The sequence below is a fragment of the Astyanax mexicanus genome, chromosome 7 (assembly GCF_023375975.1).
Source record: "Astyanax mexicanus isolate ESR-SI-001 chromosome 7, AstMex3_surface, whole genome shotgun sequence".
Taxonomy (NCBI): Eukaryota; Metazoa; Chordata; class Actinopteri; order Characiformes; family Acestrorhamphidae; genus Astyanax; species Astyanax mexicanus.
Window position 1 is genome coordinate 3,139,714 of NC_064414.1, and position 24,004 is coordinate 3,163,717.

General features: G+C 37.9%; 1 protein-coding gene across 2 annotated transcripts in view; it reads left to right on the top strand.

Moving 5' to 3' along the window:
* LOC103026874 (CUB and sushi domain-containing protein 1) overlaps positions 1 to 24,004 on the top strand; it is a 602,854-nt gene that overhangs the window by 329,123 nt on the left and 249,727 nt on the right. For both annotated transcript variants that reach the window (XM_049481560.1, XM_049481561.1), the window contains exons 6-9: positions 824 to 936; positions 5,409 to 5,486; positions 17,217 to 17,298; positions 20,210 to 20,334. In XM_049481560.1, coding sequence (XP_049337517.1) covers positions 824 to 936; positions 5,409 to 5,486; positions 17,217 to 17,298; positions 20,210 to 20,334 — 398 coding nt within the window. The remainder of the gene's footprint in view (positions 1 to 823; positions 937 to 5,408; positions 5,487 to 17,216; positions 17,299 to 20,209; positions 20,335 to 24,004) is intronic.

The window sequence follows — 24,004 nt, forward strand, 5'->3', positions numbered from 1 at the left end:
AAAAAATAGCTGCTGGAAAAAAAAAGAATGAAACGACCGGAAACGACTGAAGCGGCTGAAACTCCCTTTGTGTTCAGAGGAACGAACTTCACTGATTCCCCCTCATAACAAAGTCAATATTAATAGGCGTAGCTATTGTAAGCTCTTCCTCTTTCGCTCTCTCTGTCTTTTCTACCTGTGACTCTTAATCCACACGCTTCACCGTGTCTCAACAAACATCACAAACGTCGCGAGATTCTTTTAAAAGCAAGCAAAGCATAAAGCCCTTTAATGTCCACATCTCGCCGCGGAGATTACTGGCACCCTGCTGCCAACCTGAAGTAATGAAAGCCAACGTGCAACTGTTGACAAGAAGCAGAGAGTAATCAGGAAGCGGAAGACACGGAAGTGTGTGTTTCAAACCCAGACTTTATATTTATATTTATACCTCTCCACTAAGCTAACTTTTAATTTGCTGTCCTGCACAGCCTGGTGTGATTAAGAGGTTTGGAGAAGATTGGTGCAGCCAAAGTCTGAATAGCACCCAAAGGCCTTCAGGAAACCCGAGGCTAGAGTGTTCTAGGCTCCCCCAGCCTGGATTTACAAAGGAACATGTGTAATTTTATGCTACAAATTGCTTTCTCAGCTGCCGTATTGCGAAATTTGTCAAAACCCAAGCACCTAATTAATCTCATCGTGTAATGATTAAAACGCGACGCTGTGCAAATGTTCCGTTCAATTTGTTCCCCCGTATCTGAGCGTATATATTTAATGTCCGCTGCCCTTTTCAGTCGTCGTTAAGATTCTGAGATTGTTTTTTTTGTTTTTTTTTTCTGGTCTGTAGGCTCACTGGGATGAATCTTCCGTCGCCCGTCATCAGTAGCAAGAACTGGCTGCGGCTGCACTTCACATCCGACAGCAACCATCGACGGAAAGGATTTAGTTCCCAGTACCAAGGTAAGGGGGGGTCAGTGTGGGCAAGGCTCACTGTCTCTCTCTCTCTCTCCCTCTATCTCTCTCTCTCTATCTATCTCTGTTTCTCCCTCTTTCCATTAGGGGTTCTATAGACTAGTCAACTAGTCGACTAACACTTCCACTAGTCGCCACCGTGAGTCTCTATCTTTCTCTCTATCTCTCTCTATCTCCCTCTTTCTTTCTCTGTATCACTCATAATCTCTCTATCTCTCTCTCTCGCTCACAGTCTTTCTCTCCTTCGCTCAATCTCTCTCTCTCTCTCTCTCTCTCTGTTTCTCCCTCTCTCCATTAAGGGTTATATATACTAGTCAACTGGTCGACTAGCTCTTCCACTAGTCACCACCGTGAGTCTCTATCTCCCTCTCTCTTTCTCTGTATCTCTCACAATCTCTCTCTCACTCACAGTCTGTCTCTCCTTTGCTTATTGTCTCTCTCCCCGTTTGCCTCTATGTCTCTCTCGCTCACTGTCTCTCTCTCTCCTTTGCTCACAGTCTGTCTCTCCTTCGCTCACTGTCTCTCTCCCTGTTTGTATTTATGTCTCTCTCACTCACTGTCTCTCTCTCACTCAGTCTCTCTCTCCTTTGCTTACTGTCTCTCTCCCTGTTTGTCTATCTATCTATCTATCTATCTATCTATCTATCTATCTATCTATCTATCTATCTATCTATCTATCTCTCTCTCACCTTCGCTCACTGTCTCTCTCTATCTCTCTCTTTCTCTTTATCTATCTATCTCCTTCTTTCTCTTTCCCTATATCTCTCACTATCTCCCTCTCTCTCTTTCTTTGTATCTCTCACCATGTCTCTATCTCTCTCTCTTGCTCACTCTCTCTCTCGCTCTCAATCTGTCTCTACTTTGCTTACTGTCTCTCTCCTTGTTTGTCTCTCTGTCTCTCTCGCTCACTGTCTCTCTCTCTCACTCACTGTCTCTCTCTCACTCACTGTCTCTCTCTCCTTTGCTTACTGTCTCTCTCCTTGTTTGTCTCTCTATCTCTCTTGCTCACTGTCTCTCTCTCCTTTGCTTACTGTCTTTCTCCTTCTTTGTCTCTCTGTCTCTCCTTCTTCTTTGCTCACAGTCTCTCTCACCTTCACTTGCTGTCCCTCTCATACTGTTTGTCTTTAGGTCTCTCACTCTGTCCTTCGCTCAGTGTCTCTCTTTGTCTCTGTCTCTCTTTCGCTTACTGTTTCTCTCTGTGTCTCTCTCTGTGTTTCTCTTTTTCTCTCTTTTGATCTCTTTGCTCTCACTCTCTCTCTCTTTCTTGCTCTATCTCTATCTCTCTGTCTGTACCTTGTTGTAGCTCTCTGTCTCTCTCTCTCTCTCTCTCTTTCTTGCTCTATCTCTATCTCTCTGTCTGTACCTTGTTGTAGCTCTCTGTCTCTCTCTCTCTCTCTCTCTCTCTTGCTCTCTCTCGTCATCTCTCTCGCGCCTGGCAGATGTGGGATGCTTGGCGAGCGAGTGACGGCACGTCGGCTGGCACGCTGTCCCATAACGTGGCTAAATATGACATCCTGGCTTGTCTTGACGTCTCGGCGCTGCAGGACCTGAGCTGCCGCTGTGTCCCGCGTCACGTAAACCCAACCAGCCCCCCGCCCCCCCCCCCCCCCGTCCTTTAAAAGTGGGAAATAAATTGCGAAAGCTGGCGAGGAAATTTACATTTTTCCCACATGAATAACGCAAAACGAGGCGTTTTTATATTGTTTTCATGAAATGAGTTGATGATGGTGCATGCAATTTGCATAATGAGCAGGTGATACGGCGAGGCCTTGAAATGTGGCTCAAGTACGTGAATATTGAGTTTCGCACAAATCCCGATCCCGCTTCCTTTTCATGCGACAGAAATATCGTTTTTTTTAGGACATGCATTTTTTTCCCCGAGCTTGTTTTATTATGCATTATACTGTGAATATCATGAACGCATAACTTTAACAGAAGGGATGTGATGCACAGCAGGCCACGTCTTTTTTTTTCACATTGCAAGAAGTGGTTTATCCTCTCGAACGAGGACGATTGAGCGAGTGAACTCTCCGGGAAACCCTTCACCTCACTGCTCATCTCATTATTGTGTGAATTCTGTTTATCCGTCTGAGAAAAAAAGGAAGAGAGAAAAAATCCAACGTCTTTTAATTTCATTAAAGCCCACTGATGGGGTGATGTCATACTGAGAGAACATTATGCAAAGTGAATTTGTCTCATGATTCTTGGGTCATAATTGGTTTCCAATGCAGCATAATTAAAGCACTGCAACTTTTGAGCATCGCTGAAATTATAATAATATATTGGTTGCAGGTGACGCCATATCTTAAGACTGGTAGCATGAAATATAGTGTACATGAGCTAAAGCATAAAATGCACTTTTTTATTCCCATAAAACGTAAATAATTCATCTCTTCTAATTATTGAATTTAGCTACAGTGGGGGAAAATAAGTATTTGATACTCATATAGGTTCACTTCAACTATGAGAAGAAATACAGAAAATCATATAATCAGTATTATTTTTAAAACATTTTTAATCTATCACAATCCCAATTTCCACCATGACCAGGGTCAAAGATCTGTCTAACAACCCCAGTGACTGGGTCTCCCGGCATGACAATGACCCGAAACATAACCAGGCTAACTAAGGAGTGACTCTGTAAGAAGCATTTCAAGATTAATGCATTCAGACACTTATACTATAGAATTTTGGTTTACTCATTTATTCACAGTATTTAACATTTACACCTGTGGTAGCTTGTCCACAGCCAGGTTGAGTGGTGTGGTTTGAGACCCTGGGCTCTGGCCCCAGTGGTCCGGTTAGTAATCCATCCCTGCTCTCAGCAATGTTCCAACATCCGGTGTAAAGCTCTCCCAGAAGAGTAGAGGTTGTTACTGCTGCAAATGAAAGGTGGGGGTACACACCCCATTAATACTCTTACTCTTTAAAAGAAATAGTGTCTACAAAGCTTTCGGACAGATCGTGTATTTGTCTGAATCCAGCGGGACCCAATTATTCACGTTAGGGTTTGGTCAGGCCAGGAAATCGTTTATCAACTATATGTCAGACTCAGGTCAGGTTCAGGTTTAACTTCCTCACAGTCTGCCTCCTGTCCTTAAGAGCTTTTATACAGCATTTACTCCGCTTTCCTTCCTTACACTGGAATTAAACACTGATAAACAGGGAGTTTATTACTACAGTTTCTTATTGCTTTGCTTATCTGTGGACGGATGGATGGATAGATGATGGATAGACAGATAGATGCTCACTTAAATGCAATTCTTAGAATGCAGACAGAAACATTGATAGATAGATAGATAGATAGATAGATAGATAGATAGATAGATAGATAGATAGATAGATAGATAGATAGATAGATAGATAGATAGATAGATAGACAGACAGCTGACTTAAATGCAATTCTTAGAATGCAGACAGAAACATAGATAGATAGATAAAAAGAAACAACAGTTGTTGTGCATATTAAAAAGACGAATGATGTCAGCTGTACAGAAAGTGCAAGTACGCAGTTATATAACAATGTAAAGAGTGCACAGTAAATAAACTATTAGTGCAGAATATGGTAAAACTATAAAAATATTATAATAGAGCATCTCAGAGGGTGTGTCCTTGGAGTGACCAGAGTTGCCGAACTGAAAAAGTATCACAGAGTCTTGAGTTTGCTGTGCTGAGAGGAGTTGAACAGTCTTATGGCCTGAGGGACAAAAGACCTCCTCAGTCTGTCCGTGGAGCAGGATTATTCTTTATGGTTCTTTAGTGTGGTTTTTGATCAGGGGAGACTAGCTAGGAGCTAGCTAGCTAGACCACTAGCTGTACTGTCTCAGCTCCCTTGTGAAGCACAATGTGGTCAATGCAACATGTGTTTTATTCATGTGTGTGCATAAAATGGTGTAATTATTGCCAAAAATGGTTCTGATAGTAGGGAAAATAATGAGGAAACCACTTCTCTGTGGGGGCTGATCTTTCTACACACCTGTACATTTTATATGCATTATTCTACAGCTTTGCTGGTCCTTCGAGGTGAATTATCCACATCTCAGTTCATCCTTCAGACCTTATTAAAGCCTTTTGCGATTCAGGGTCCTGCTGCTCCTGCGGTCACCAGTCACCTGGCCTGTTTCCCTCCAGCTGTGCTGCTGTCGTTCTGATGCTCTCCCTCTCTCTCTCTCTCTCTCTCTCTCTCTCTCTCTCTATTCGCGGTGTTGATGAGCGAGAGCACACCTGAAGGCTCATTTGAAGCCCCAGTGCAAGACCAGCTCCTCCAGGGTTACATACCTGTGCCACACTCGCTCATCTAGGTGTTGGCATGTTATGCTGCTCTGGGACTCTGATCATTGTTCGCTAATTGCACAAATGGTTTATAACGTGCCCTACATTTTTATGTGCTGCTATTCATCCCTGTTTCCTGTCTTTCTCTCTCCCCCTCTCTCTCTCTCTCTCTCTCTATCTCTCAACAGTAAAGAAAGCCATAGAGCTGAAATCCAGAGGAGTGAAAATGCTTCCAAACAAAGACACAAATCACAAAAACGCTGTCTGTAAGTATTCCCTTTGTGGTGATTTATGGTCTATAGATAGATAGATAGATAGATAGATAGATAGATAGATAGATAGATAGATAGATAGATAGATAGATAGATAGATAGATAGATAGATAGATAGATAGATAGATAGATAGATAGATAGATAGATAGATAGATAGATAGATAGATAGATAGATAGATAGATAGACAGACACACAGTAAAACATAAATAACACTAGTTGTTGTGCATATTGAAAAGACAAATGATGTCGTACAGACAGTGCAGGTAAGCAAATTGTAACAATGTAAAGAGTGGACAATAAATCAACTATTAGTGCAGAATATGGTAAAACTATAAAAAATATTATAATAGAGCATCTCGGAGGGTGTGTCCTTGGAGTGACCAGAGTTGCCGAAATGAAAAAGTATCAGAGTCTTTAGTTTGCTGTGCTGAGAGGAGTTGAACAGTCTTATGGCCTGAGGGACAAAAGACCTCCTCAGTCTGTCCGTGGAAGAGGACTGGGACAGCAGTCAATATAGTGCACCTTTTTTTTAAAATATAGTTATAAAACAATGATACCAACAGAATATTTTCACGCCTTAAATCTAACCCTAAAATGTTTGGTATGTAGTTGAACAATCCTTCCATCTTTAATTCCTGTTCATGTTCTGAAAACGCAGCTCTAGAAAAAATATGAAGAGACCACTGTAGTTTGTAAATCAGTTTCTTTGACGGACAACGTTTCTCCCAAATTCCAAATAAAAATATTGTCATTTAGAGCATTTATTTGCAGAAAATGAGAAATGGCTGAAATAACACACAATTAGAGCAGAGCTTTCAGACCTCAAATAACGCAAAGAAAACAAGTTCATATTCATTTTTATTCAGTTTTAAAAGTTCAGAAAGCAATATTTGGTGGAATAACCCTGGTTTTTAAACACATTTTTTTTTCATGCATCTTGGCATCACGTTCTCCTCCACCAGTCTTACACACTGCTTTTGGATAACTTTATGCTGCTTTACTTCTGCTGCAGAAATTCAAGCAGTTCAGTTTGGTGGTTTGATGGCTTGTGATCATCCATCTTCCTCTTGATTAAATTCCAGAGGTTTTCAATTTGGTAAAATCAAAGAAACTCATCATTTTTAAGTGATCTCTATAATATTCTGTTCATCACATGGACCGAACTGCTAACTGTAAACCTTGTTGTCTGTCTTGTGCAAACTAATGGACAGTTTGATGGTAGTAGGGAAGAGCCCAGAGCCTTGAAAAGCCCAAAGTCTTGATGTGTTAATATTTCATTGATAAAGCCACACTTCAGCCACACTGCTGATTAGTGTGACTTTTTAGAAATGTGTAAGTGAGGTTTAACACATTCTGCCCATCCAGTTCAAAGCAGGAGAGATACAGAACAGATCTGACACTTTTAAATCTAAATATATTCCCCATGAGCTGCAGAAAAAAAAAAATAATAAATAAAAAAAAAATATATATATATATATATATATATTTAAAGACATTTTTAAAGACAAAATCTCAAAATCTGGACTGGTTATATAAAGCAGTTAGAAAATATCAGCAACTTCTTACCATATTTTTCACACAAAAAAAACCTTTTACTAATTAAAAAATGAATTAAAACCCTTTAATTTTCCACAAAATCATCAGTGCACCTTATAATCTGGTGCTCCTTATGTATGAATTCTACCAGTTAGGTAGTAAGAAGCAGTAAAACCACTCTGCTGAAGCTCAGCATTCTACAGGAGTTTTAGTGAAGTTTCTCCAGCTGGAGTAGCATTAGCATTAGCCGCTAATCGTGCTCACCATTTCCCCTTTCAGAGGTGAGTATTTACAGGCCTATAGCCCACTCCTAAACCTAGCTAGCACTGCTGGAGCTGTTAGCCGCTAATGCTTCTGAAATTAAAAGCAAGCTTACTGTAAAAAGAAACAGAAGTGATTTACTTACCTAAATGAACAGTTTTAAGGAGAGAAATCTGCGTAGATTAACATCCAGTGCTCATTTTACTTTAAAATAAAGTATTTTTATTACAGTTTTGTTTACTTAGCTTATCTTTACTTAACTTAACAACCCAGCGTCGAGACCCGCTAAATTGAAAGTTCCTTATAGTGTCTTTTAAAATGCGCCTTATAATCCAGTGTGACTTATTTATGAAAATAGATCAGAAAATAGACGTATATTGATGGTGCACCTTATAATTTGGTGTGAAAAATACAGTAATTCATGCCTTGTCTATTTCATTCAGCAAAGCATTTTGGATTTTCTGTTATTGCTTGTGTACTGGAGGGCCCTTGTACATATTGCTAATGCCTTCAGCACAAGATGCCCTTGACGAAGACCCAAATCCTCCTGTTGAGCACCAGATTATGCTGTATCAATAATTCGCCCCATTCTCTGCTTCGTGGAGCGTATTTTTGCCAATTAGCACCACAAAAGAGTGCTGACTGCACTAATATAGTACACGCTCTGCCTGTAGAATTCACCCTGTGTAGTCTAAAGTGACAGTGGTTGTATGTGCAACTTCTCTGATCAGGAGCAGACTTGTGGTTTGAGAGGGGGTATTGTTTGGCTATTGTGTGCTCATTGCTATCTCACACCCTGAAAACCCTGAAACAGTCTATTTACACGCAGGTGTGTTCAGGTAAATTTCTGGAGTATTGCTTGATTATCTTGCCAACAGAAAACGCACTGACTGCTCCACTGACTGAATACAACCTACATAGATGCCAACAATCAGGCGTTCATCGCTATCTTGCTCACACACACACATGAACACACAGCAGTGCACAAACCCAACATTTACAGTACATCAACAATAAACAGAATACTAAATAAAATATCATTGCTGTTCCCCTTAAATGAGCTGCTAGATATCCTTCACAGCGTCAACCAGCAGCTCAGTTTCACAGTCTCTCTTGAGAAGTGCAGAAGTGCTGCGCTGTTAAAATAGCAATCTGCCAAAGTCAGAGCTCACCCGTCTCTTAAAGGTAATGGCACATAACATGCTGATTGGTTATTTCACTTTACGCCCAAAACAAACACACCCACGATCCATTAAGAGAGTTAGAATTAGAACATGCCTTTGAAGCATTTAATGCTGAGCAAGGTGTACTTTTCCCGTTGTTATGACAGCAAAGATACACTGACATGACCTAAATTCTATATATCTTTTTTCAATATCAGGGTGCTTTCACACACGTCTTGTATCGTCTGGACTTTCAGACTTTTTACTTTGGTTCAACCCTGTTGTTTTATTCTATAAACTACGGACAACATTTCTCCCAAATTCCAAATAAAAATATTGTGATTTAGAGCATTTATTTGCAGAAAATGAGAAATAGCTAAAATAACAAAAACAAAAAGATGCAGAACTTTCAGACCTCAAATAATGCAAAGAAAACAAGTTCATATTCATAAAGTTTTAAGAGTTCAGAAATCAGAAATCGATATTTGTTGGAATAACCCTGATTTTTTAAAACGTTAAAAAAAAAAAAAAAGTTTTAATCATGCATCTTGGCATCATGTTCTCCTCCACCAGTCTTACACACTGCTTTTGGATAACTTTATGCTGCTTTACTCCTGGTGCAAAAATTCAAGCAGTTCAGCTTGGTTTGGTTTGATGGTTTGTGATCATCCATCTTCCTTTTGATTATATTCCAGAGGTTTTCTATTTAGTAAAATCTTATAATAACGTATATATTTGTAAGTGGTCTCTTTTTTTTTTTTTCAAAGCTGTACAGTATATATTAACCCAAAATGCCCTTGGGAAATGTCTTGTCGACATGGATGCCCATAACTAAGCTTCTATTAAAAAAATAGATTGTCCACTTATGCAGTGTGTAGTAATATTAATTAACATTAAATAAAACTGCTTTAGCTGCTTTTTCAGTGTATTTCCTGATATATCCCATCATTATCCCACCCTGGCCATCTCAATCCACACAAAAATAAAATAAAATACCATGTAAAAGTGTGCAAAGCTTTAAATAATTTAAGATCAACCAGTCGCACTGCAGTGTGATCCATCGGCAGTGCCATACATAAACCTCAAAAGCGCCTCCTCTGCAACACTGTGTTTAAGAGCAAAGCCTGGGGCTGCTTAGGCTTACTTTTTACTTAAGACTGTAACTTGGTAATATATTACACATTATAGAGTCATCAAATAATCCATATCTGAATCTGCAGAAACTCTGCTTTTGAGTTACGCCAGGTATTAAACTAAAATATTGAATATGAAAGGAATGAAGTCAAAAGAAATAGTGCGAGTCATGTATTACAGTATATTGATTACATTTAATCATAAGCCTGAGAAAACAATATATGTTTGTTAAGGCTGTAAATACTGACGGTATAATTGTAATGCAGATTAATTAACTTTATCATATAAATATTAACACAAGCCGAGTATTCAGACAGGTCAGTGTGTCTTTGCTATCGTAACGACGGGAGAAGTACTCTTTGCGTGGCTTGAATTGCTCAATCAGCATGTACTATTTTTTTTTTTTTTTTATATATATATATAATCATGGTTGTGACCACTTAAAAATGATGAGTTTCTTTGATTTTACCAAATTGAAAACCTCTGGAATATAATCAAGAGGAAGATGGATGATCACAAGCCAACAAACCAAGCTGAACTGCTTTAATTTCTGCACCAGGAGTAAAGCAGCATAAAGTCATCCAAAAGCAGTGTGTAAGACTGGTGGAGGAGAACATGATGCCAAGATGCATGAAAACTGTGATTAAAAACCACCAGGGTTATTCCACCAAATATAATTAAATTTAAATTTCTGGACTGTTATTTGAGGTCTGAAAGCTCTGCATCTTTTTCTTTGTTATTTCAGCCATTTCTCATTTTCTGCAAATAAATGCGCTAAATGTACTAAAACAAAAAACAAAATTGCAATGTTATGTTTCAATGTTATGTAAAACTACTGTGTTTTAAAAGTTGGTCTTTCAAAAGTAATAAAGTAGTGAAATATACACAAAAAAAAAACATACCTGTTAGATGTAAGGAACACCATATTGCAGCACATATTGATAGAATAATTAGTAATGGAGTAATGAAGTTAGTACTGAAATATTCACATTGTTTGTTAGGATTTTTTTGGTTTTAGATTTTAGATTTTTTTGGATGATTAAACATGCACCAGGTCAAACTAACCCGGGAACATCATTGCTTTCATTTCATTCCTGTCCAATGAACATAACAGGAAAATTAAGAGCCAGGTGAGCTCTGACTTTGGCAGTTTGCAATTTTAACAGTGCAGAGCTTCTGCACTTCTCAGCAGGTTAGGTTAGTCTAGATTGTATTCAGTCAGTGGAGCTCCTGTGTTTTTTGTTGCCAAGATAATCAAAAAGCAATTCACCAGAAATGTACCTGAACACACCTCATCATTTCCAGACCCTCAAGCCCATGGTGGTAGATGTATTCAGAAGCACCGTTGCTATTTAAACAAAGTGTAAGGCGGTTTTGTAACTTTCTTTATTCTGTACATGTATACGGGTTTACCGGGTTTACGGTAGCCCGTGGCGATGATTTCAGGGTGGTATAGAGAGGAAAATAAATGTACAAAAGCAGACGGAGTAAAATCCCTGGCCCGCTTTGATCACATGGAATCACTTCTGAAACTGGTATCAACAATCAGGGGCGATGACATTTGAAGACCACATCAAACGGAAGGACATGACAGCTGATCAAAAGGGCTTTAGCCGGCGAGCGTCTGGTCTGGACTCATCGTAAATCCTCTGACCTTGCGTTGAAATCACATCCCCATCACCGTGGTCTCAGACCCTCGCTCTGCTGCAGAGCAGCTCCTGAGATTTTCATACTGGTTCATTATCTGAAATTCATACTGGAAACTGAGAGTCTCCCTGATTATTATACACCTGCTTTATGTTAGTTCCTTTGAGCTCGACACCTTATAAATTGATTTTAATGATTCTTTTTTCTCATTGTATGACTACTTATGATACATAATGTATTTTAAAGCTTTTTAACCTCTTAACAGACCAGGATTTTTGTCAATTGTTTGCCTGACACCAATAAATATTGAGGATTTATATTCAAGCAAAACATATACAGCTTTCATGTTTGGTGATTGTAATTTTCATAGAAAATATATAAAAATACATTTAAGTCAATCTGCTAATGTCATATAATAAATAGAAATATAACGAGTAAAATCATAAAATTGGCCCTTTTCTGAAATTCATTTTAAAATCAATATTTTTCTGAATACGAATCAAACAGTTCATCTCCTCCAAATATTTAGTTTCATTTTGTTTGTCTACTTTTTACATCTATTTTCAAACATGCAGAATTTGGGTTGATTCCTATTACTACTTAGATCAAACACAGATTAGCCACATTATTAAAACATTAAACAGCTCTGGATATACACAATGTTCAGCCATAACATTACAAACACCTTCTTGTTTCTACTTTTTTCCTTGTTGCTGGTTTTAATATTTTTAATATGCACACTGCTTGTTAGGATTTTATTTTTGTTTCAAAAAGGAAAGCTGTTCCTGACAAATGAACAGAACAGGAGGGTTAAAAGACGTATGGAAGGTATTTTTTTCTTTTAGTGCTCCAGAAAATAAATAAATAAATTGGTTGAAATTCGCTTTGATTGGAAACCATCTCAGAGAGTCACCTCACCATATAACTTGTTTAGCATTTATAAGGAGGGGGTTTGGGGAGGGCGTATGACATAGGTCGGCAATAGGCGGCCCGCGGGCCAGATGCGGCCCGCAAGCAAGAAACATCTGGCCCGTGAGGTTGAACTATAATGAAAAAAAAAATCGGACTGTCCGTCTCAAAAATGCTCTTTATTTAGAAACTTAATTTTCCAAAACAGAAAAATTTATTAAAGATTTTTTGATAGAGCCACGGGCTGTTAGATAACTACTAGCTTCTTTATTCTGTTATTTTTTTTTTTTATTCGTTTGTTTTTTTTATTTAACAAACAGGTATATCATTAATAGCGCCCCCAATGGTCAGTCCACAGATTTCACCCACATCAGCCCACTTGAATGTCTGCTTGTCATTTTAAGATTCTAAGCCCCGCCCACCCGTGAAAAATGTGCCAAAACTCGAGAGATTCTAGAAGCAAAAGTCTTTAGCAGAAAAAAAAACACACAAATAAAAGCAAAGACTGACAAAATCCAAACTGCAAAGGTTTAAAAAGTAATCAAGTATATTTAAAAATATATGTTTGCTTTATATTTTTTTCTCTTTTGTATTTGCAACATAATTTTTTTCCTTTTTTTCTTTGATTCTAAAAAGTTTGATTGCGGATTTTATTTCTTTGTGTAAAACTTTTGCCACATAATTTACTTCATAAGGGTGTATATAAAAAGATGCCATGCAATTAATTTTTTTGGTGATGGAAATACAATAGAAAAAGAAGGAGAGAGAAAGAAAGAAAGAAAGAGAGAAAGAGAGAAAGAGATGCATGGTTCACTTCCGCAGCTCTGCAGCACACAGTGGAATCGGTAAGCTGACCTAATGTGATTTTGGCCAGTAAATGAACTGGGATGACGTCGGGGAGTGATGCACCGACCGTTTGAGGTGAGGGCGTAAACGTGCCGCGGCTCAGGAGGACTGCGGGGTGGGCGTGACGGTGGACGCTTGCTGTGACCTTTCCTCGTTTTTCTTTTTTTTTCTTACTCTTTTTTTCGTTCTCTCTCTCTCTCTCTCACTCTGTATCTCATGTGCTCCATCTGTATCTGTATCTCTCTCGCTCTCCATTCTCTCTCTTTCTCTCTTTCTCTCTCTTTCTCTTTCTCTGTCTTTTATAGGAAATAGCCTTGAGCCCCTGATCACTAAATCCCCTGTCACCACAGCAAGAATAGATATTTCATCTGCGAATGCAATCCGCCCAAACCCAATGATGAATACTGCACCTCTCTCCAGTCCACCACGGGTTTCTGCTGCTTTAATTCTGCACGCCAGCCGCTTGTTGTTTTCTGGACGTATATATATATATATATATATATATATATATATATATATATATATACCTATATCCCCTTGAAAATCTCTGAAGGTGCCTTTGAAATTCCCATAAGCTCAGAAGCTGTATTACTTCTTCCATCCCTTGTCCTGAAACCTGATGTGACGAGCTGGGAAACAACGTTAAGCTCTTATAAATAAAGATGCCAGAAAGGGTCCTATGGTGGAGCAACAGCACAGACAAACCACTTTCCCCGAAAAATCTCGGAAGTATTTCAATGTTGCCAGTCAGATCTTTTAACCCTCGTATTATGTTCATTTTTCAGGAACAGCAGCAACTGAAGTTCCTGGTGATATTTTATTACTAACTCAATAACTCAATTATTATCAGTGTACACTGTAAACCCAGATAAGTTGAATTTAAAATAATTATTTAAAATAATAAAATAATTTAGGAAACCGGTTGCCTTAAAAAAGTTAAGTAGTGGGTAAAGAAAACTTAAGTTAGCATAACTTTAAACATCAAGTTATTATAATTAATTAAGTGTAAGTAGATTTTTTTTTGTTGTACTGTAAGACCGTATAAGTTCAGTTTACTTACTTACTTACTTTTTAAGGCAGCCAGTTTGCTCAAATTTTTTAAGTAATAGGAAATGAAAACTTGAGTTAGAATCAATAAAAACATCAAGTTATTTATTACAACTAAAGGGGAAGTTGATTTATTTGTAAGGTAGCCCAGGGGGAGTCACTACACACTGATGGTGAGTGTCAGTCAGAAACTGTTGGACACACCCAGTATGCAAATAGATTGTGATCAATGTGAAACCAATGGAAAAGAAGCTGTTAATGGCAACAGACTAAACTAAACTATTATAAGTTGGTTCTCAAACTTAAAGATCTCAGTTTGAATAGTACAGTACACTCTAAAAAACAGAGGTACGATATGAGTACTTTTTTGTACTCAAAGGTCCACTTTCCATAATTGTCCCCTCAAAGGTACAATACTGGTCTTTATAGGGTCAGATTTGTTCCCTCTGAAGTACAAAGAAATTTCTAACAGCAATAAGTACAAATTTGTACCATTTAACCAGACAAAGGGTACATTCAGTATTCTGTATCACTGTACCAATAAACAATATATATTTAAATTGCACATTTTTTATTTGAAAGCCAGACAATTTTAGATCATCAAGTTTTTGAGCCATAATCAGTTGATGATAATGTTTATAATCTTTATGATCTTTACTGCCACAAAAACCATGGGTACAAAAAAGGACTTTCACTGAAAGGTACTTTTTTGTACCTCAATATAAGGTACAGCCCCAGAGACAAGCTTTGTACTCTTTTAGGTACAAATCTGTACTTACTTTTCTTAGTGTGTATATGTTCCCACAAATGTTCAACTAACTCAAAATAGTTGAGTATTGTTTAGAAATATCCAATTTTATGTTAAACAGACTTATTTTTTTTTTAGTTTAAACAACTTCTGGGTTTACAGTGTAGTCAATATTTATTGTGGTGGAGTTCCTCACCTCTAAAAACATATAAAACAGAATAGTTTTACATAACACTGAAACATAAAATTGCAATTTTGTTTTAGTTCATTAGTTTCGTTTTTGCAGGAGGGAATGGTTGGTTGCAAACATGTGAGATGAACCATTTTCATATTAAACTGTATGTTGATTACACTAATTAAGGCAAGCAAAATCAGTTTCATACTGAAAAATATACTTTTAACTTTTTTTTCTAGATCTTCAAACTTTAAAACGGGTCAATTTGACCCAGAATATAATAGGAGGGTTAAAGAACCGTTGTTGTGCATGTGATGGGAGATGATGTGAAAAGAAAAAAAAAAGAAAAAAGAAAAGAAAACCCTTTAAAGGTTTAAAACCCCTTTAAAAAAGCCTCCACTCGTTTTTACAGACGTCCTAAAACTGTACAAGCTCTTTAAGAACTCGTATTTAAGCCCTGATTTTTAGTACTTTGAAAATCTCCATAAACCACAGACCACAGCAGTGGTGTGAACAGTCACGCTCTGTGCTGCTGCCGTGTGTGTGTGTGTGTGTGTGTGTGTGTGTGTGTGTGTTATAGATTTTGATTTTATAGTGCAACTGAGTGGAATTTTCTTCTGATTGAAACTAATGGCCCTGATCTTCTTATAACATGAAGTAACGATTTAGAGGGCTATTTTTCTGATTTGTGCCTCGAGTCTCTGTAGGCTTTTTCCTGGTCCTGTCTGACACATAAAGTCTTCTTATGTCAGCATTTCCTCTCTCTCTCTCTCTCTCTCTCTCTCTCTCTCTCTCTCTCTCTGTTGAGCTGCAGCTTATTTGCAGTACGATGCTTCATGTTTAACTTACAGCTCTGGAAAAAAAGATATACTTTGATTTTACTAAATTGAAAACCTCTGGAATATAATCAAGAGGAAGATGGATGATCACAAGCCATCAAACCACCAAACTGAACTGCTTGAATTTTTGCACCAGGAGTAAAGCAGCATAAAGTTATCCAAAAGCAGTGTGTAAGACTGGTGGAGGAGGAGAACATGATGCAAAGATGCATGAAAAAAAACTGTGATTAAAAACCAACCAGGGTTATTCCAGCAAATATTGATTTCTGACCTCTTAAAACTTTATGAATATGAATATTTCAGCCATTTATCATTTTCTGTAAATAAATGCTCTAAATGACAATATTTTGGGAATTTAGAAAAAAATGTTGTCTGTAGTTTATAGAATAAAACAACAATGTTCATTTTACTCAAACATAAACCTGAAAACAGCAAAATCAGAGAAACTGATTCAGAAACTGAATTGCTCTATTAACTTTACAGTTTACATGCAGTTAAATCAGTTTTTTTTCCCATTTGCATTTTTGTTTAATACACTACATAAGCCCAGCTAAGTTAAGTTTAAAATTTAGAAATGCTTTATAAATGATCATTTTTCAAATATCATATTAAATCAGCAATATTTGCTGTTCATTCTATAAAAAACTATAAACTCTGTACCTCAGTTACTTGTGTGATTATGTATGTTCTATATGTTATAGTATGTAACATATCTGTGCAGCTTATTGCACCTCATTACTGCACTCTCCTGTCTGTTAGACTGTCTCGTCTGCTGTATTTATTGTTTTTATTGTAGTGCTATAGTTTTATGTTGCACTCCACTTTCATTTTCATTTATGTTGCACTACACATCATTACACTTTTGCACGTTATGTCTGTCTATTGTATTGTTGCACCATGATTCCAGAGGATTGTAATTTTTTTACACTGTGTACCTGTACACAGATTTAATGATAATAAAAGCCTCTTGACTTGGCTTGACTTGACTTGAGTATTCATACTAACAGGACCAGATGTGTGTAATCAGTAGCTTGGCGAGTTAGAACGGTCACAGGAGCCAGGGAGGTCTGGTATAAGTGCATGCTGGGAGTTGGAGTCTTTAGTATATGCAGACTCATGGAGTTCATGGCAGACAGACTGACGACAGCAGGACTGACATCAACACACAGCTATTAATGTCTAAACGTTTAAATATGAAAAAAATATATAAAAAACTTAAAAAAAAAATTGTTCTTCTTAATGCGACTGTTAAAACTTATTAGTAAATTAAAAATCGACAAAAATGGAGATGCTTGTTTTTTTTATTGGGCAGGAACGATATATGAGCAGTTAGTAGAACAGCAGTTAGTTTATAGATTAAAGGGTTTGCACTGATTGACCCCTGCCCTTTTCTCTCTGTTCTCTTTGTTTAACGCAGTGAGCCAAGGAGGAATGGCGGCGGATATTTGTCCAGATCCAGGGACTCCAGAGAACGGGAAGAGAATCGGTTCCAGCTTCCAGTGAGTCCCTCCCTCGGCTTCTCTTATTTGCCGCTCTTGTCCACAGTAATAGGAGCTGCGTGGCACTGTCGTAATTACAGCCAGCCCTGCTGTTTGACATATGCAGTTTCTGCCTGCATGCTGCTGCACTGTAAGGTTCAGGGATGTAAAACTAAAAATCACTTTTTCCATCAGAAATAATGGTAATACTTTCTATGAATCAGATATCTATATATCTACATATCTATATCTAAACCATTCATAATGCTTTATAACCCACTCGACATAAGCCTTTCTAAATATACGTAAATGTTTATAATCTCAAATATAATAAAACATTATTACACCACAGTATAAAGCTTTACATCACAAAGCGATATAATGCATTATAATATATTTGCATTCGCTGTTCTTAACATTATTGGCGAGACCTGCTTTTTAAAGCTTAATAGAGGTTGAGTTCACTTACATAATGCTGCTTTATCGAGGTCCACAGTGATGCCGCCTTCCCTCTAACTGCTATATGTTATAATGAAAATTGTTCTGTAATGCACATAACATCTAAGGAACACTTATAAGCGCTTTTTAGCAGATATTAGGTAAAGTGATGAGTAATTCCACATTACCAAAGGCATATAACTAATTATAAAGCTTCATAAGCACTTCTCACAAACTTTAGGTAAAGTGATGAGTTATTTCACATTACCAAAGGCATATAACAAATTATAAAGCTTCATAAGCGCTTCTCACAGACTTTAGGTAAAGTGATGAGTTATTCCACATTACAGAACAATTTTCATTACAACATACAGCAGGTTAGGCATCGCTGTGGACCTTGATAAACCATTATGTAAATGCATTATATCGCTTTGTGGTATAAAGCTTTATACTGTGATGTTATAACGTTTTATGTTTGAGATTATAAACATTTATGTAAAGTTAGTAAGGCATATGTCAAGTGTTATAAAGCATTATGAATGGTTTATGAAGCTTTATGAATGCATTTATAATGCTTTACAGGTACCTGATTCATAGAAAGTTTTACAGAAATAACTTCTACCTCCAGTTCTATTCTGAATCATTTTATACTGAGGGTCTGAAAAAAGCTGGTTTCAGCCTTGTATTTCACTTTGTGTATGTTATAGAGCTGCACAGTGCACTTCTCAAGTATTTTAAAGTAATTGAAACCAGTTCAATTTAGTTATAATATGAATTTTTGGACTACATTTGTAAAATGACCACTTCTGATAACTTGAATATGCTCTTACATGCACAAAAAGGGTCTCAGTGGCCTGATGAACTGGGCTATCAGTCATATAACAGTTGAACAGATGGTATTACTGGTATTATTGCTGGCATGGGAACGTAAAAAAAAAAAAAGATCTGCTCATCTATCCATGTGATTCCTTCCTAGCTTTCTAATAGCTTCTGCTAGATTCTAGTTGGTGATTAACTGTGGAGCGCACCTATGCTGGATTAAGCGATAGACTCTTAACAGGGGTATCCAGTTAATTTGCTTTCTCTCTCGCTCTCTCTCTCTCTCTTTGCTCTGCTTTCTTTGCAAGGTGCAGTAGTTATGCACATTAAAGTACAAAGTACAAGTCTTAATAACCAGGTAATAAATGTCTTCTGCTATCCCACACACAACCTCTGAAGTTCTATCTTATGGTTGCACAAGGAACTACAGCATTCTGTGACCAAGAAGAGACAACAAAAATCGAAATCTGCAAAAATCTGCTGTAATGTTTAACTCACAAAAGAGATAGTAGATGAACTCATCTATTATAAGCTCTTTTTGGCTTATATATATTTTTTGATGTGATGCATAGATTCTTCCATCGCGATGTACAGTATACATCACAGGCCAAAAGTTTGGACACATGTGGAGTTTTATGTACTTAACAAAAAAAAGTGAAATAACTAAAAACATGTTTTATATTCTAGTTTCTTCAAAATAGCCACCCTTTGCTCTGATTACTGCTTTACACACTCTTGGCATCATTCTCCCAATGAGCTTCAAGAGGTGAAAAGTTTTCCAACAGTCTTGAAGGAAGGAGTTCCCAGAGGTGTTTATTAGCACTTGTTGCTCCTTTGTCTTCTTCACTCTGTGCTCCAGCTCACCCCAAACCTGGATCTGGATTGGGTTCAGGTCCGGTGACTGTGGAGGTTCAGCTCATTTTTTGTTAAGTACATAAAACTCCACGTGTTCATTCATAGTTTTGATGCTTCAGTGAGAATCTACAATGTAAATAGTCATTAAATGAGAAGGTGTTTCCAAACTTTTGGCCTGTATTGTATTTGGTAGCACGTACTAGAAATGAATACAGAATAATGATGCAAAATTTCTAAAAGACAAATGCTGTTATTAAAGGAAAAAAAAGGGTGAAATATTGTTGTAGTGTGTTTTTGCAAGAGGTGATGTCCAGGATGAATCAGACAACTGATCAGTGTAGAACTATTTAAAAAAAAGTAGTAAAAGCTGTTGACTCTAATAACCCATATTACTACAAAAAAATTCAGCCCGGCTCAATGCTTGGCAGTTCTGAAGCTCGTCCCTGACGCTCGGCCTCCTCTGTGTAGCCCCGAGTTCGGTCGCCGGCACTCAATTTAATAGAATGGCTTTAGGATGACTGAGAAAATAAGGGGGCTAAACTGGGTCTGAAAAAAACCCTCGTTTATTGCAGGTTTAGTGACTGGAAGGCGAAAGTCCGGCTGCTGAGACAAGCGCTTCGAGAATTGCATTGCGCTCCCTCCACCCTTTTCCAATTTGACGAAGAAAAAAAAAAGAGGATAGGGAGACTGAGAGAGAGAGATAGAGAGAGAGAGAGAGAGAGAGAGAGAGAGTAGGCCTGCAAGCCTGCAATGAATGTGTATGATTTACGTAGCAGGTCATTTGCTGATGGTCATTTTTCCCCCCCTCAAACTCCCGCAGGGTCGGCGCCAGCATCCAGTTCTCCTGCGATGACAGCTATGTGCTGCAGGGATCAAAGAGCATCACTTGCCAGAGAGTGACTGAAACCCTGGCTGCCTGGAGTGACCACAGGCCGATCTGTCGGAGTAAGTGTGAATACGGCCTGCCCCGGCCCCGTCCCGACACTTTCTGTAAGGACATTGTCAAATCCTGTTAAGCGGGATGCGCGCCACATGCCAATGAAGATTCAGGGCTCTGCAATCCATAGTTTATATCCTGGGTAGCATCTGGCAGAGGCTTCTGGAACATCATGAGTATTACTGTAATGTTCTGAACTGTTCTGTCTCTCTTTTCTGATGAAATTTTACTTTTAGTTTAGTTTTTGAAAACACAAACAAGCTCTATTCTGTGATTCCTTTAGCTTCATGATGATTGCTGTTAGATTCTAAGTGGTGGTTAAATGTAGTTTTCACCTATACTGGATTAAGCGATGAACTCTTAACAGGGGAGTCCAGTTAGTGGGTATTGAAGTCTGTACTGAGATTTATCCGCAAGGTGCTTTACACATTGAAGAACAATGCCTTAATAATGAGATAATATGTGTCTTCTGCCACTCACACACAAGCTCTGTGTTCTGGGACCAAGGATACGTAGATTTTTCCATTTCCTGTTAAGCAGGATGTGCGCCTCATGCCAATGAAGATTCAGGGCAACGCAATCCATAGTTTATATCCTAGGTAGCATCTGGCAGAGGCTTCTGGAATTTCACGAGTATCACTGTAATGTTCTGAACTGTTCTGTCTCTTAACATGACATTTTACTTGTAGTTTACTTTTGGAAAACATAAAAAAGATCTTTTAATCTATCCATTGCTCTATCGATTATCTATCAACGTGATTGCTTCAGCTTTCTGGTGGTTGCTGATAAGATTCTAAGTGGTGGTTAAATGTAGTTTGCACCTATACTGGATTAAGCAATGAACTCTTAACAGGGGAATCCAGTTAGTGGGCATTGAAGTCTGTTCTCTGCTGTCTCAGCAAGGTGCATCAGTTATAACCCATTAAAGTACATTGAACGCCTTAATAATATGTTAATAAGTGTCTTCTGCCATTCACACACAAGCTCTGTGTTCTGTGACCAAGGATACATAGATTTTTCTGTTTCCTGTTAAGCGGGATGTGCGCCACATGCCAATGAAGATTCAGGGCAACGCAATCTTTAGGTTATATCCTGGGCAGCATCTGGCAGAGGTTTCCGGAACATCACGTTCATCATGTTCTGAACTGAACTGTAGATTTACGTAGGTTTACTTTTTGAAAACATAAAAAAGATCTTCTAATCTATACATCTCTCTATCGCTTATCTATCCATTTGATTGCTTCAGCTTTCTAATGATTCTAAGTGGTGGTTAAATGTGGTTCGCATCTATACTGGATTAAATGATGAACTCTTAAGATGGCTAGCTAGTTAGTGCTTTCTCCACAAGGTGCATTAGTTATTGCACATTGAATACAACGCCTTGATAATGCATTAATAAATGTCTTCTGCTATCCACACGCAAGCACTGTTGCTCCATCTTACAGTTGCACAAGGAACTGCAGCTCTCTTTAACCATAGATACGTATATTTTTCTGTCTCTTATGAAGCGGGATGCGCGCCACATGCCAATGAAGATTCAGGGCTCTGCAATCCATAGTTTATATCCTGGGTAGCATCTGGCAGAGGCTTATGGGACATCACGAGTATCACTGTAATGTTCTGAACTGTTCTGTCTCTCTGTTCTGATGAAATTTTACTTGTAGTTTACTTTTTGAAAACACAAAACAAAGCTGCTTATCCATCCATCGCTCTATTTTCTCTCTATTTAGCTTTCTGATGATTGCTGCTAGACTCTAAGTGGTGGTTAAATGTGGTTCGCACCTATACCTGATTAAGTGATGAACTCTTAAGAGGGCTGTCTAGTTAGTGCTTTCTCCACAAGGTGAGAAAGCACTAACTGCAGCTCTCTTTGACCATAGATACGTAGATTTTTCTGTCTCCCGTTAAGTGGGATGTGCACCACATGCCAACGAAGATTCAGGGCTCTGCAATCCATAGTTTATATCCTGGGTAGCATCTGGCAGAGGCTTATGGAACTTCGCGAGTTCATATTCTGGTGCACTGAAGTTTAATCACCCACATACTCATCGTACCGCACATTACACTGGTAATGTTTTTGTTTATGCAAAAGTCTAAACATAAAGCCATAAATATTGTGACGTGTCCGGAGGAATCATTCCTTCCCTCTGTCTGAAGAGATTACTGCAGGCGCTCTACAAAGTCATATAATGCAAAATAGCCCTCATGTGCCCATTGCATTTTTTTTTTTTTGGCAATGGAATTCACTCTTTGTTTCCCGAGCACATTCTGTCCTTTTATGCACCAGTCTGGTGAATTAATTAGACGTGATGTTTGCTTTAATTACACTCTGTCATTTTGAGTGCCTAGCCACGGCGCCTCCCTCCCCGTCTCTTAAATACGCACTAACCTGGACCCAAGCCACATTTAAACACACAATTTCAAGTTTAATTAAAGTTTTGCTTGCTTTCGTAAACATGAACGTCTTCCTACCACCCTGTGCTGAATTAGTGCTTGTTTGAACACACGCCAAAGATTAAGAACCGGGGATTTGTGTCGCTTATATTTCAAACTCGTCTGTGAGGAGTTTTGGAAACTCGCGTCTCAATCCCGAAATGTGGACGGCTTTCTTATCGCAGCTTAGGATTGACTGGCTTTTTCTGTTAAAGCCGATAAGTGACAGCTACACTGCAAGAAAAAAAAATAAAAATAAAATAGAAAGAAAGAAAAAAAAAAACGATATTTGGCGAGAAGGAGCATTTTAACCATAGACAGCTAATTGGGCATAGGTAAAACTGCCCAATTAGATGTTGTTTTAAAAATATTATATGATTATTTTGCACACTGCAAAACAACAAAAAAAGAGCAATATTTGGCAAGAAGGAGCATCTTAAACATAGACATCTAATTGGGCATAGGTAAAACTGTCCAATTAGATATTGTTTTAAGAATTTTATATGATTATTTCACACATTTTTAGATTTTAAGTGCATTTTTATTTGACTTTATTTGTTAAGAAAAAAAAAACATTCATTCTTACTTAGAATTCGTACCTTATTTTCAGTAATTTGAACTAAAAATAAGCACAATCAAGCAGCAATCAAGTTATTCTGATTCTTGTGTCCAAAAACAGTGACTTTTTTGCTTGATTTAGGTGTTATTTCACTCATTTTGAGACTTTGCCATTGCTTTTTGTAGGAAAATTTAGCTTACCCCATTGGCAGATTTTTTTTTTTTTTGCTTAATATACATATATTTGTCTTAATTTGCATATATTTGGTCTAGTTTTTGCCAATGAATTTTTTGCGGTGTACGCATCATTTTTTTCTGTGTATTTGAAGGCTAATCATCTCTGTAGCCTCTTGTCCCGTAACGTTATGGGCTCGTTTTGTAAAGTTGTCACTTTTTAAAATTTTGTAATGGAAAGGAAGGAAGCAGAACGTGCACTGAGACGTCTCATGTGCCTAAAAAAAAAACTGGAACAGATGCTTGTTTGCAAGTTTCTGCATGAGGACAAGCCGCACATCCAGTAATCACTGTTTATCACCGTCTGAGTGGAACATAACAGTAATAAAGCTATGAGCCTGGTGACAATTGCCATCTGCCTGTCAGAAATAGTAAAGAGTTTAACCTGTTCATTATCTTCTGGAAAAACAAACCCGTGACAACGAGCACCTCCCCAAACAAACTGAGTGAAAA